This window comes from Canis lupus, chromosome 16 (genome assembly GCF_048164855.1).
Source record: "Canis lupus baileyi chromosome 16, mCanLup2.hap1, whole genome shotgun sequence".
Taxonomy (NCBI): Eukaryota; Metazoa; Chordata; class Mammalia; order Carnivora; family Canidae; genus Canis; species Canis lupus.
Window position 1 is genome coordinate 56,653,034 of NC_132853.1, and position 12,390 is coordinate 56,665,423.

Sequence of the window (12,390 nt, forward strand, 5' to 3'; positions counted from 1 at the left end):
CCAAAACACAGCGGCCGGCCAATGCGGGGCCGCCCCACGGCGCCGGCCTCCGCCAATGGGCGCGGCCGGGCGAAAAGAGAAACAGTGCGGGCCGCAGGCCGCAGGATTCGAATCGAACGTCCGCACCGGAGCCGGGCGCAGGCCGAGCGGCGCGGGCCAATCAGCGGCGGCGGCTCGCGGCCCCCGAACGTTGGGACACCGGCCCCGCCCCGCGCCGTTGTTTGTGGTGTCGGCGGCCGCGGGAGCCGGACCGGGACACTCGCCGGGCGGGCGGGCGGCGGCGGGGCTCCGGGGCTCCGGGGGCGGCGAGCGCGAGCCGAGGGCGGCCGGCCTCCCGCGGCCGCCGAGCCGGGATCGCGCGGCGGCCGGAGCCATGTCGGTGAACATGGACGAGCTGCGGCACCAGGTCATGATCAACCAGTTCGTGCTGGCCGCGGGCTGCGCGGCCGACCAGGCGAAGCAGCTGCTGCAGGCGGCCCACTGGCAGTTCGAGGTGCGCGCTGGCCGGGCCCCGGGGGCGCGGGGGCGCGGGGGCGGGCGGGGGCGGGGGGGGCGCGGGGCTTCTATTTCTGCCTCCCGGCGGGGCGTTCGGCGGCCGCGCGGGGGGGCGGGGGCGGCGCGGAGGGCCCTGCGGGCGGGACCCCCCAGCACGCACCCCAACGCCGCGCGGCCCGGGGGGACCTCGGGAGGGGGGGGAGGCAGGGAGGGGGCCGCCCGGCCCGGCCCCGTTAACCGCCGCCCCGCCGCCGTGTGTGTCCGCAGACCGCCCTGAGCACGTTTTTCCAAGAAACCAACATTCCCAACGGCCACCACCACCACCAGATGGTAAGTGGGGCCGGGGGCCGGGGGCGCGGGGCGCTGTCAGCCGCCGGCGGTGACAGCCATGTTGCCGGGGAGCGCCGCGCCGCGATGTAAACAAAGAGCCAAAATGTCTTCCAGGAAAGAGCGGCTCCGGGGCCGCCGGCTCGCCGGGCTGGGTGGCCCTGCCTCCCGGGCGGCCGGACCCGCGACCTGGGGCGGGCGGGGGGGCCGGCGCCCCGGAGTGCGGAGGGGGCTCGGATGCGACCCGTCGCCTGGGGCACCTGGGAAGCCCAGGGACGGGCCCCGGGGTGTCCGTTTGCGGGGAGCCCCCTCTTGCCCCCGGGGCGGTAGCTCCCCGCCCCCCCCCCGCAGCGCTGCAGGGAACAGGAAAGGGCCAAATCCACCCTGGCTCCGGGCGCGGGGCTCTACCCAGAGAGGTACGTTCACTCTTTCCTGTTGTTGGGAAAGGGACGTGCCCTGAGCGCGGAGGACGGTCGGACTGTGACAAGATCAGGACGGGAATTTGCATGTGATCCCAGGAGGTGAAGACCCTGTAAAGTACGGGGAAACCGAGCGCCTCAGGTCCCGATTTGCTCTCCGCGGCCCCCCTCGGCCTGAGCCTTTGCCCTCCCGTTCAGTGGGGTGTCCTGCCTTCCAGGGGCAGGGGACATCGCTTTGCTTTGGAGGCTTGAATGCCTTCCCCTCCCCTCCCCACCCCCCCTAGTTACCTATTAGCCCTGCTGGGGGAGGAGGGACTGGCCTGGGCCATAGGGATTGTAAGACATTATTCCCCAGGAGATCTGTTGTGGCTTTTGGAGTGCATTTTTGGCATTTTTAACACTTAATGTCCTTGCCCATGCCTCCCTTCCCAGAGCTGCTGCCCTTCCTGGAGGAGCTGCAAATGGTCGCTCTGCTCTGTCTTGTCCTTGGTGCCCTGTTTTCACCTAGTTGCAAAGGACAGGTGGAAGGGTCTGTCTTGACCTTTTAACTGGCTTTTTGCTCCCAGTGGCTCATGCTGTGTACAAATCAAAAGACAAAAACGCATTGGAATACAATGGGAGAATTGTGGGGGCTCCGGGGCCATGGCGGCTAAGGCCAGGTTCCTTAAACCAACAGGGGTCATCTCTAGGAGACCCTCCTCTGTACCTGACGGTGGGAAAGCTCTGGCTCCCACCTTGCACTAGAGCCTGGGAGCACCCTGCCCCCCCCTCAAAAGGGCCTTGAGGTTTGCTCCACCAATTTCTGGCCATTTGAAAAAGCCCAGGGGCTTCCAGCTCAGCCATTCTGTGATGCCATGAACGGGGAGGCTGACTGGGGGGGGGGAGGGGGGAGCTGGGATGACTGGATGACTGGCCCCTTTAGACCTTGTTCCTTCTCTGCAAATCCCAGGGGAGTATAGTCAGAGTGTCTCTCTCTTAATCTCAATCTCTCCCTCTCTCTCCCCCTGCCCCACATTTTTTTTAACTTTTGAAATTTAAGTCCTCTCTATTCTCCACATGGGGCTGGAACTCAGGACCCCAAGATGAAGAGTCAAGAGTCGCTTGCTCTCAACTGAGCCAGCCAGGAACCCAGGGATTATAATCTCTTAAAACTTCCCTCAAGGCAGGTTTTGTAACAGGCATTATAATCGGTGTATCCATCAATACACCGCATAGAATGCCGTTCCTGCCCTAAAGGAGTCTGTAATTTTTTTGAGAGAGAATCAATCAAAGGAAAAAGTTTAAAGCAGGAACAGTAATGACATAATAGCAATCGCAGAAGTGACCCAGGGCACGAGTAACTGAGAAATGGTTGTCCCGTAAACTCCTGGACATTCACAGTGGGAGGCATCCCAGTGAGGGGTGCTCCGGTTTTAACTGGGGAGCACTGAGAAGAGGAGCAAGGCACTGGATTGGAAGCAACGTGCCCTGGACACACTGGGTGTGCTTGAGGACTGGAAAGCTCTATCCATAGTTGTTAGAAGCAAGGAACTAGAGGGGCTTTGCAAACATCGGGTCCAAACCCCCTGCTATTACCAAAGTAGAGAGAACCTCGGAGAGGCTAAGGAACTTGCCCGAGCCCACACAGCCAGGTGGGCACAGGATGCTCCTGGTCCAGGCAGGCCAGGCCATTCTCTGCAGCAGGGTGGTTGTTGAGACAGGCCTCACTGGCTCGGTCCGCTGGGGAAGTCACGATGCTGTGATGCAATTGGCCTCTACCCCCACCCCCCATTCATTGTTTCCTGCTGCCGAGAAGTCAGCCCTGGGGTGGGGGGCGGGGAACAGCGAAGGGAGGAGGGAAGTGGTCTGGGTGGGGCCAGGCCTGCTGGGACTCCTGTGGCCGCCCCTGAGGAAGACAATGGTGGAGCTCCGTAGCTGCTGATAGGGTGCTGGCCCAGTTAGCAGGACAGACTTGCCTCCCTCCCCATTTCTGGCTGGGATTTAACTGCAGAGCTGTTAAAAGCTCCCTCTGCGAGGTGAAGAGCCCTAGAATCTTGCTCCCCCAGCCCGGTGCCTGGGGGAGGGGCTGGTGTTGCTAAAATTAGGAGAAATTCAAAGAAGGACTCCCGTGGCTTCCTGGGAAAGGGAGAAGCTGCTGTGAGGTCAGAACCGGCTTTGTGTGGGCCCTGCTCTCTGCTGCCTCTTCCCCATGGTCCTGTGAGAGACTTCTGGGTGACACCCCTGGCCCCATCCAGAGAGGGCCAGTCACTGCACAGCACCCTAACCCCGCCCTTGCAGCACCCTAACCCCACCCTTGACCTTCCGGGCCCGGGTCCCTGATCAGAAAGTGGGGGGAGGGACACTGGAGATTTTGGGGAGTTTCCCTCCCAGGGTAGTGGCAGAAAGCAGATGTTGGGGTGTCTGCAAGTACCCCCAGGAGGAGGGCTGAGAGGACCCAACAGGCTGAGCATCCCACCAACACAGCATGGGGGAGATGCTAGAGACACACAAACCCCAAATCCCTGGTTTTTGTCCTCGGGGAGCCCAGGAGCACAGAGCTGGGTAGAGAGTGAGGAGCTGGGGCCTGCAGCTCTGGGAGCCCCCACCGCCCCGGGAACCCGAGCCCAGGAATCCCATCCTCTTAGCCTGTAGTCTGCAGCGGGTGTGTTTTGGTCAGTGACTTGCACTCCGGGCCTCAGTTTCCTCACCTGTGTCCGGGCGTTGTGACAGGTGAGATCATGAAGACCCAGGCTCCAAGGCCTGCGGCCCGGTGCTGTGCGTGGAGCGAGCCCAGACGCTGAGACGGTGCAGCTCCTCCTCTGGCCGTCGCGGAGGAGGGAGACCCTGGGTCTGGCGGCCTTCCTGTGACCAACAACCTCGGAACATCTGAGGGCGGATTACTGAGGGAGCCAGCTGGTTTCTTCCCGGGCCGAGGCGCTAAGCGGTGGTGTCCTGGGCTGCTCTCTTGTCCTCACTTGAATCTGACACCCTGGCCTCTGGTTGGAATTAACCCTTTGCGGCAGACACTCCTCCGGGCATCCCTGCCCGGCATCCAGGAAGCTTTCTTTGGTTTTGATAAAAATCGTCAGGGTTTGTCCTTATATTTTGTTTGTGTTGGTTCAGGGTGAGAAGGGTCCGTTCAAGCTGCCCGCGCAACTGGGAACTGGGCCGGCGGGGGCTCTGCGGGTCCACTGGGCGCGGCTCAAAGCTGGGGTGGGGGTGAGCCGGAACCTTCCCGACACCTGTGTTCTCTCCCAGCAGATGTGCACTCCGAGCAACACACCTGCCACACCGCCCAACTTCCCCGACGCACTGGCCATGTTCTCCAAGCTTCGTGCCTCCGACGGCTTGCAGAGCAGCAACAGCCCTATGACGGCCGTGGCCTGCTCCCCCCCGGCAAACTTTAGCTCCTTCTGGGCCTCGTCCCCACCCAGCCACCAGGCTGCCTGGATCCCGCCCTCCTCCCCCACGGCCCACAGTTTCCACCACCTCCACCACCCGCAGCCCACGTGGCCCCCCGGGGCGCAGCAGGGGGGCTCGCAGCAGAAGGCCGTGGCTGCCATGGATGGCCAGAGATGAGACTGGGTGCTGCCAGGCGCTGGGCTGGAGCTGGCAGGCAGTCCAGGGCCGTGGGGACACAGGAGGCCGGGGAGGGGGGGAGCTGGGGCGGGCGGGGGTTTCCTGAAGATCGCACTGGAAGATTTTATAAAAGAATTTTTGTGGGTGGGGGGGGATAGTAAACTTCCTGAGCCACTTGGGTCCTTCAGGAGTTTCTCTTCAGACAAGTTTTTTCTCTTTTTAATATATAACTATAATATATATGAATATATAAATATAACTAATGTATGTGAGAATGGGGTTGGCTGGCTTGAGGCTTTGGGGTTGGCCAGGAAAGGCCAGAGCATCCCCTTGGGCCAGCACTCCTTCCACCCCTCATCCCAGGGCAGGTGCTTGGAAGCCAGGTGGGGGTGATCCTGTAGTCACGAGGTGTCTGCTGGCTGCCTCTCAGAGGTCACGCCTTCTGGAATCACAAGGACCCCCCAGGGTCCACTCCAGGGAGTCCCACGGCGGGGGCTCCAGCGCCCGGTGGAGCACCCTGCGGCTGGAGGTGTGGAGGCCTGGCCATCACGAGCTCTCCCCATCCGGACTCCTCAGCGGCCCTGCGGCTCCTTGTCTGTCCCGGTGCCTCCTGTCACCAGCCGGATGAGCGGGGCTGGTGCAGAACTAAAGAGCCTGCTTGGGTCAAAGGCTCCGGCTCTGCCTGGCGGGGGTTCTGATTCTCCATGGCCACCCTGCCTCTCCCACTGCGTCCCGCCCGCATGGATGACCAGAGTGGAGAGCTTGCCTTTGGATTGAGTTCCCAAATCAATCATCTCACCAGGGTGAAATTTTAATTTAAAAACTTAAAGAGACTTTTCTAACTACCCTAAGCTTGCGGTGCCTTTATTTGCCTTGAGAGGAAAAGTGCTCTCCTGGGGAACAGAGTTGGTGGGGCTCCCACTGTGTTGGGATTATGGGGGAGGGGATGGGCTTCCTTGCCACTGGCTGGTCTGGATATTATGACGGGGTGTCCAGACCAGGGGGTTGATGGGACAGGCTGGGTCCAGCTGAGTATGGGCAGGAGAGGGGGTTCTGGGCCTGATAGATCTCTGTGATCCTCTCCCCATCTTGACCCTTGCTGTGTGGCCTGCCTCAGGCTGGCGTTTACCCCGGAGCCTTTGTCTTGTCTGCGGTGGGGGGGAGCCACTCCTTCATTTGGTGGCCCATGGCACCCCCCCTCCCCAAGCTGCCCCGCCTCCGACATCTTACAGCTGGGTCCATCCCTTCTGTTCCTGTCCTCTCTTGGGGGTAGCCTGTCCCTGAATGCATATTGAGTGGCTGTGCCCATGAGGTCAGCCAAGGCTGTCCAGGATCCACAGAGACAGGGTGGGTCCCCAGAGAGACTGGCTGCCTTTCCCTTCCCACCTTCCCCACAGCCACCAGCCATTAGAACGGAGGCAGTGTTGGCAATTCCTGGCCCAATGGGGCCCTTTCTCAGGTGATCACGCACTGTGGTGAGGAGGTGAAGCAGGAGGAGCCTGTGTGCTGGCTGGAGGGGGTGGTGGCTGGCCTCGTGGTTGGGATTCCTACAGCCTCCTGCTGGGGAGGAGGGATGCTACCTTGCAGCCCCCCTGCCCCCCAAGACCTCTTCAACATGTGGGTGTGGGGGGCTTACCTTGCAGCTCCCCTGCTCCCCAAGACCTCTTCAACATGTGGGGGGGGGGCTTGTTTTTTCCCTCAGCAGCCAGAGCACCGTAAGGGACCCTACTCTGGGTTGGGCCTGGAGGTTCATACCCAGAAGGCTTGCTTCCCCGGTGCCCCCCAGCTGCCCTCAGCCCCTCTGCATGTGCTGGCTTACTTTGAGCCTGGGTTAGTCCTTTCAGTTTTGTTTCCTGGTTGGAAACCCCTGGGGCACCTCCCAGCCTCCCCCCTCTGCCAGCCCACCTGTGTTTTCCCGGGCTGCTAGGGGAAGTCCCTGGAGGGGACGTGGGCGGCCACACTGGGACCACAACCTGGTGAGGGGTTGGGGGGCCTGGCCCAGGTGCAGGGATGGGGGTTGGCCTGGGCCGCTTGGGGAATGTCCTCCACTCCCTGTCCTTCCGAGGGCGTGGAGGGCTGGGCTGTCCTGCTCCTGCTCCTCCCTGCGAGCTGGTGAGTTTGGATTCGAGGCCAGGGACATGGAGGAGCCAGCAACCTGCTGACATTTCTCAGGCAGGGTGAGACAAGGGAGCCCGAGCAGGAGCAGCGGGCTGGACCTGGCTCTGGCCCCTGCTCGAGGAGCACAGGGCACGGGGTGTGAGGGGTGCCTGCCGGGCCCCCGGGGTTCCAGCTGCTCCCTCCTCTTGTCCAGCCAGAGCACTGGGTCATCGCCTGAACATGGAGGGATCTCAGCCTGTGGGGAAAGTAGGGGGAAGCCCCCCCCCCGCCGGGGAGCACCTGCCCTACCCCATGACACCCCCCAGCCAACCCCACCCTCCTTTGCCCACATGGGACCGGGGAGAAACCCTTTCTGGGCAGTTTCCTGCCACACTTTCCTTTCCTGTGTGATTTGTCACCCTGTTCCCTCACACCTTAAAGCAGGCCTCTTGTGTCAGACACCCCTTTACCAAGTCAGGGAGATGGGGGCTGGGGATGGGGCCCCCATGGGAACAGACCTGAAGACAGGAAAGCTGCTTCTAGGGCACCAGAGGCCTCAGGGGGAAGGCTTTTCTCCCCTGTCCCTGGGGGTCCGGCTGGGCGCAGGGGCTGGACCCTTACAGTTTCCATACCTGCTGAGCCCAGCCCCCCGGCCTTGCTCTGTCCCCTCAAACCTGCCAAGACGTTTCGCACAAGGAACTTTGGATAGCAGGCAGCCCTCTTGCCTGTTTGGTGCTAGTGGACTGAGGGGGCTGGAGCAGGACAGAGGCTGGGCCTCGGAGCCACTGGGCAAGTGGCAGTCACCTGGCTAACCCCCCCTCAACACACACTTCTGCTCTACCTTCCTGGGGAGCGAGGAGCGGAGCCGGAACCGGCCTAGGCCCCGCAGCCCCTGATCAGCCCCTCTGCCTCTGCAGCAGCCACTCAAGGGTTAGCTGCAAACAGAAACCTTCCCAGGTGGCCGGTGGCACTGGTCCCCCAGGTCGTCGTGCCAGGAGCTGGGCACTGCCCGAGCCAGAAGCAGCCGAGCAGCAGGCGGCTGCCAGCCTCACCTTTGCCTCACGGGAGGGCTCAAGGCTGGACTCCATGAACCCCATCGTGTCCGGAACGTCCCAGTTGGCCAGGCCACCCTTTAGGCCGGCCCCCCAGATGGGAGGGCAGGGCCCCAGTCAGGGGGACAGCAGGAGAGAGCTGGCAGGTGTGAGAGCAGGTCCTGACCCCCCAAACCCCGCCAGCTCCCAGATCTGGGGCCTGGCCTCTGCTGCTTCTCCCGAAGCCCCAGCGCCCTTGGAGGACGTCTTTGTCTGTTTTGGGGGGGCGGGGTCATGGTCTAACTCTCAGGCTACAAGTGCCACCTGTTCTCCAAGAGAAGGTCGGCCACCTGGACCTGGGGGTGGCCTGGCAGTGCCTGGCTGGCGGAGCCCCATCCCCTTCCGCTCCATCTCCCCCAGCCAAGACCAGACAACACTCGCCACCTCAAGCTTCTTCCTAAACATTTATTAGTAACTGGGCTCAATGAGCTGTGGACCGCGGCCCCCGGGTGGGCTCCTCGAGCCCCTCCCCAGGAGGCACATCCCTGTGCGTCTCCGGCCCCGCGGGCAGGTTGGCCATCTCGTTGGGGCTGGGCGGGTGGGCAACACTGGGCTGAGAGAGGTGCCCCTCGGAGGACACGGGCCTGTCTTTCTGCGGCTGAGAAGGAGCTGTGAGAGGGGCCGTGGGGGGCTCAGGTGGCTCTGCCCCAGCCCCCACGCCCACCGCAGCCCGCCAGGTCCTCCCCAGCTGCCCAAAGCCCAGGGGAGCGGGGCCCCCCAGGGCTCTGGTGGGCAGTGCAAGCCCTCACGCAAGCTCCCAAGCAGAGCTCCTTTCCAAGGCCTGGGAGTTAAAAATAATCAAGCCCCGTGTCAGTGGCCAGGAGCCTGCCTCTTTAGTAAGGTTTCCTCTCATAGTATAGGGACTACTGAGGCAGCGTGCCCACCCACAGGTGCAGGCATTTTTCTGAGACTGCCCTCTCTCCCTCTCCTGCTCCACCTGACAGTAGATAGTGGAGTGCCAGAGGGCAGGAAGGTGAGGACCCCCAAGAAAACAGTCACAGCCCCCACTGGATCGTCCATCCCAGCCTGCTACGCACTGTTGCCAGCACAGGTTCTGGAGGCAGGCAACTTAGGTCGGAACTCCACTGCTGCTGGCTTCCCAGCTGTGTGACCTTGGGCAAATACCTTAACTTCTCTGTGCCTCAGTTTTCTCAGCTGTAAGTGAGGCTCACAGTGGTCCCTACCTCGTAATGTTGGTATAAGGATTAAAATCAGTTCATATGTGTAAAGCTCCTGGCTGCTGAGAACCCTCATTTAAGGCGAGGTGCCCTGACCAGCACCATCACTTCGCTGCTTCTGCTTCCTCAGGGCACTCACTGAGTGCTGGAGATGGAGTGGGTGGGGAGGGCATCGGGGACAGGGCAGGGGGTGGCGCCCCTGGAGAGCGGGGAGACTTGCTCAGAGTCACTTGAAGCTGATCGGGTCTCCTGGCTCCAGGCCAATATCCCTCTCTGCCCTCCAGGTGTGGCTGGACCCCCGGGGCCCTTAGCCCCCAGACTTTCAACAGGATTCAGCCCCTCAGGGGAGAACAGGGCCTCGAGGGACCACCAGGCACCCTGCCCTTAGTCCCTCTCCTGGGAGATGGACCCAGTGACGACATAGAACCCCCAGCCCTGGCGCAGATCAAGAAGTCAGCAAAGATGCATATTTTCTCTTCTCCCTCCCATCTTGTCTCTCAGCTCCCTGGCGCTTCCTCTCTCCAGGGAAATAAGGGCACCGACCAGCCATGGGCAGGAAAGGGGGCTGGTGGGGCAAGGGGCAGAGGCCTGGGGCAGTGGTGAGACCTCCCGGGAGGCTGCTCCAGCCAAAGGGAAGCTACCTGAACTGCTGCCGGCCAGCATCTGAGCGCTCTGAGGCCGGGAGGGCAGCTGGCCGTTGTCGCTGAGGGACTGTTGCCGGTGCACGTGGGGCCGGGACTGCTTGGCCTTGTGCTTTGGCATCCCTGAGAAAGAGGCTGGCAGGGGAGAGTGAAGCAGAGGGTCAGGCTCGAGACCCCGAATGGGAGCTCTGGGGGGCCCCATGGGGATGGGGAGAGGGCTGCAGGGCAGTTGGCCACAGCCAGCCTCAGCTGGGGTCCTTCCCAGTCTGAACTACTGGATACGCCTCTCCTAAGCACCCCATTCGTTCTCATGTCCGTCCATCCATCTGCCCTCCCACCCACTCAGATATCCCCTGAGGACCTACACACATCAGCCCTGGGCCTGGTGCTGCACCGGTTGTGACGTGGGCTCCTGGTTCAGGAGGGGAGGCGACTAGACAGGTGCACATGGCTCTAAGACCAGGCAGGAAGGGACAAACAGGGCACCGCAGGTCTGGCTAACTGGGGGTGGCCTCAGGGGGGTGGCAAATTCACCCAGTGGCAGGGGGCTCAGGAGGGGCATTTTGAGTTTTGAAGGAGTAGGACTTGGCCCTGGTGGAGGAAACACAGGCTGAGGCAGGCAAGCCAGTGAGGCCGCATGAGAAGGAAGGTGGCGAGAAGGATGTGGCCGTGACATGCCCACTTATCCACTGAGGCTAGACGGCTGTCCCCAACCTGCAAACACTGACCTGGGGCATTCAAAGCCCTGAATGTTTGGAATCAGGGAGGTAGTTGGGGAAGAAGGCACCCAGGGCCCAGGAGCCCCATGGCCTTCTAGGAGCTGAACAGACTGCCAGGGACTCCTGAGCAAGACGCCGGAAGAGTCTCTGGGAAGCGTCTCTGGGCCACCCGGACACTCACTGTCTTTGCTCAGGATGCCCGGCAACCTTGTATCCATCCGTCCCTTGTAAATATGTCCATCCAGACCCAAGATATCCACTTCGTCATGCTGTGGAGGTGGGGGCACATCTGTTACTATGTGGCGCCTAGAGCTTGCCCTCCCGTCCTTCCTCCACGAGGGCCGGTGGGGGGGCCCTGAGTCATGCCCTCTCTTGACTCCCAAAACCAAATGGTGCTCAGAACCCTCCCCCAGGCTCCAGCAGCGCCAGGGTTGGAGGGAGGGCCCGTGGTGGGGGTGCTCGTGCTAGATGGGCAGGTGGCCAGGATGGCGTTCTTCCCAACAAAGTATAAGAACCAGAGGCTTTAACTGCAACTGTTTCAGCAGAGGACTGGTCACCTGCCCTTCTGGTGACTTGCATGGTTTTTCCAGAAGACTCAAGAATGTGGGGTCATGTCAGGGCCCTCTCTCTTCACTGCAGGCAGCACCCCCCACCTTCATGGCGATCTGGACCTCCTCGGTGGGGTACAGGCCCTGGGACGGGTGCTGCAGGCGGTTGCGGCGGTAGGGGTAGGTGAGCGTGTGGCTGCCCCCGCAGCGCCGAGGCACGCTCGAGTACGTGTAGTCAGCCGTTTCTGGCACCCTGAGGGGAGGATGTGGTTCAGAGAGGATCGCTGGGGTGACCTGGGACACACCTGCGGTGGGGGGCCGGCCAGCCAGGGATGGGGCAGCTGTCTCGGGGGGTCTCTGCGAGCCGGGGCCGGAGCAAGGGGGAGGAGCAAGTGAAGGAGTGGGCAGAGGAACCACCCTGCGGACCATCCTGAAGACCACCAACACCCTCCTTCGCCCCTGCCCCTCCTTTGTCTCTCTTTCACACGGACACACACGCGCTCTCTCTCCCCCTGCCTCCCTCTTTGGCAGGCCTTTCCCCAGGGGTGGATGAGACATTCACAGGGCTGTGGGTGGAGGGAAGCTGAGCCCCAAGGCCAGGGGCCCAGTCTGTGTGGTCCTACCGTTTGTAGCAGGGGGAGCTCAGACACTGTGCCTGCAGCAGCTCACGGATCATCTGGCTGCTGGCCTTGACCGAGCCTCCAAAGTGGATCTGCACCTTCTCTATGTCCATCAGCATCTTGGAGTGCATGGTGCGCAGGCGCCCCACGCTCCGCTCCAGGTGCGCCAGGTCGCCCCGAGGGAAGGGAGCACTGCCCAGCTTTAGGCTGTGGGGCGCAGGTAGACAGAGGGGTAATGTGGCCACACCAGCCTGAGCCCGCACGCAGACCCTGGCCCACTCCACCCCTTTATCTGTGTCTATTTAAACAGGACCGTGGGTGGGCAGGAGCCCTTCCCATAGCACCCAGAGGGACCACAGATGGGGCAGTGCAGAAGCACCAAATGGGGAGAAGCCCTGTGCACCTAGTCTTGCCCACCTGGAACCCCGAGGGCTCCAAAACACAGTTTGAAACCATCCTTACTGCTGAACCCCCATCCTTGGGAGATGGAAGTGCAGAGGGGAGGGGGGCAGGAGCCCGACGGGGAGGACCTTCTCCCCGCACAGTCACTGACCCCACTCTCCAGCTGGCTGATGTCAGACCACCCCTTCCTCCCATGCTGGGGTTGCTGAGACTGCTGAAGCATCTAGGGGCTGTGAGGAGGTAAACAGGAGCTCCCCCAGACAGCCAGCACCCTCGGCAATGTCCCACCAGGACC

General features: G+C 62.3%; 2 protein-coding genes across 7 annotated transcripts in view; one reads left to right on the plus strand and one right to left on the minus strand.

Annotated features, from left to right (window-relative positions):
* The first annotated feature begins 285 nt into the window (after positions 1-285).
* On the plus strand, positions 286-5,644 carry UBALD2 (UBA like domain containing 2). Of its 2 annotated transcripts, none has more exons than XM_072781696.1 (3): positions 286-493; positions 763-825; positions 4,479-5,644. In XM_072781696.1, exons 1-3 carry the CDS (start codon positions 374-376, stop codon positions 4,797-4,799), a joined length of 504 nt encoding a protein of 167 aa, XP_072637797.1. In that variant the 5' UTR covers positions 286-373; the 3' UTR covers positions 4,800-5,644. The 2 variants fall into 2 exon arrangements, with proteins under 2 accessions (XP_072637797.1, XP_072637798.1); XM_072781697.1 differs by having other exon boundaries at positions 287-493; positions 4,482-5,644.
* Positions 5,645-8,372: 2,728 nt separating this feature from the next.
* The window catches only part of QRICH2 (glutamine rich 2), a 34,304-nt gene continuing 30,286 nt past the window's right edge, over positions 8,373-12,390 (minus strand). For 4 of the 5 annotated variants that reach the window (XM_072781694.1, XM_072781693.1, XM_072781691.1 and 1 more), the window contains exons 16-20: positions 11,697-11,900; positions 11,179-11,326; positions 10,707-10,794; positions 9,807-9,941; positions 8,373-8,596 (exon numbers count right to left, since the gene is read on the minus strand). In XM_072781694.1, the coding sequence (XP_072637795.1) occupies positions 8,409-8,596; positions 9,807-9,941; positions 10,707-10,794; positions 11,179-11,326; positions 11,697-11,900 (763 nt within the window). In that variant the 3' untranslated portion in view covers positions 8,373-8,408. Of the gene's footprint in view, positions 8,597-9,806; positions 9,942-10,706; positions 10,795-11,082; positions 11,327-11,696; positions 11,901-12,390 lie in introns of those variants that run through there. The other variant, XR_012009314.1, reaches the window with a different exon arrangement.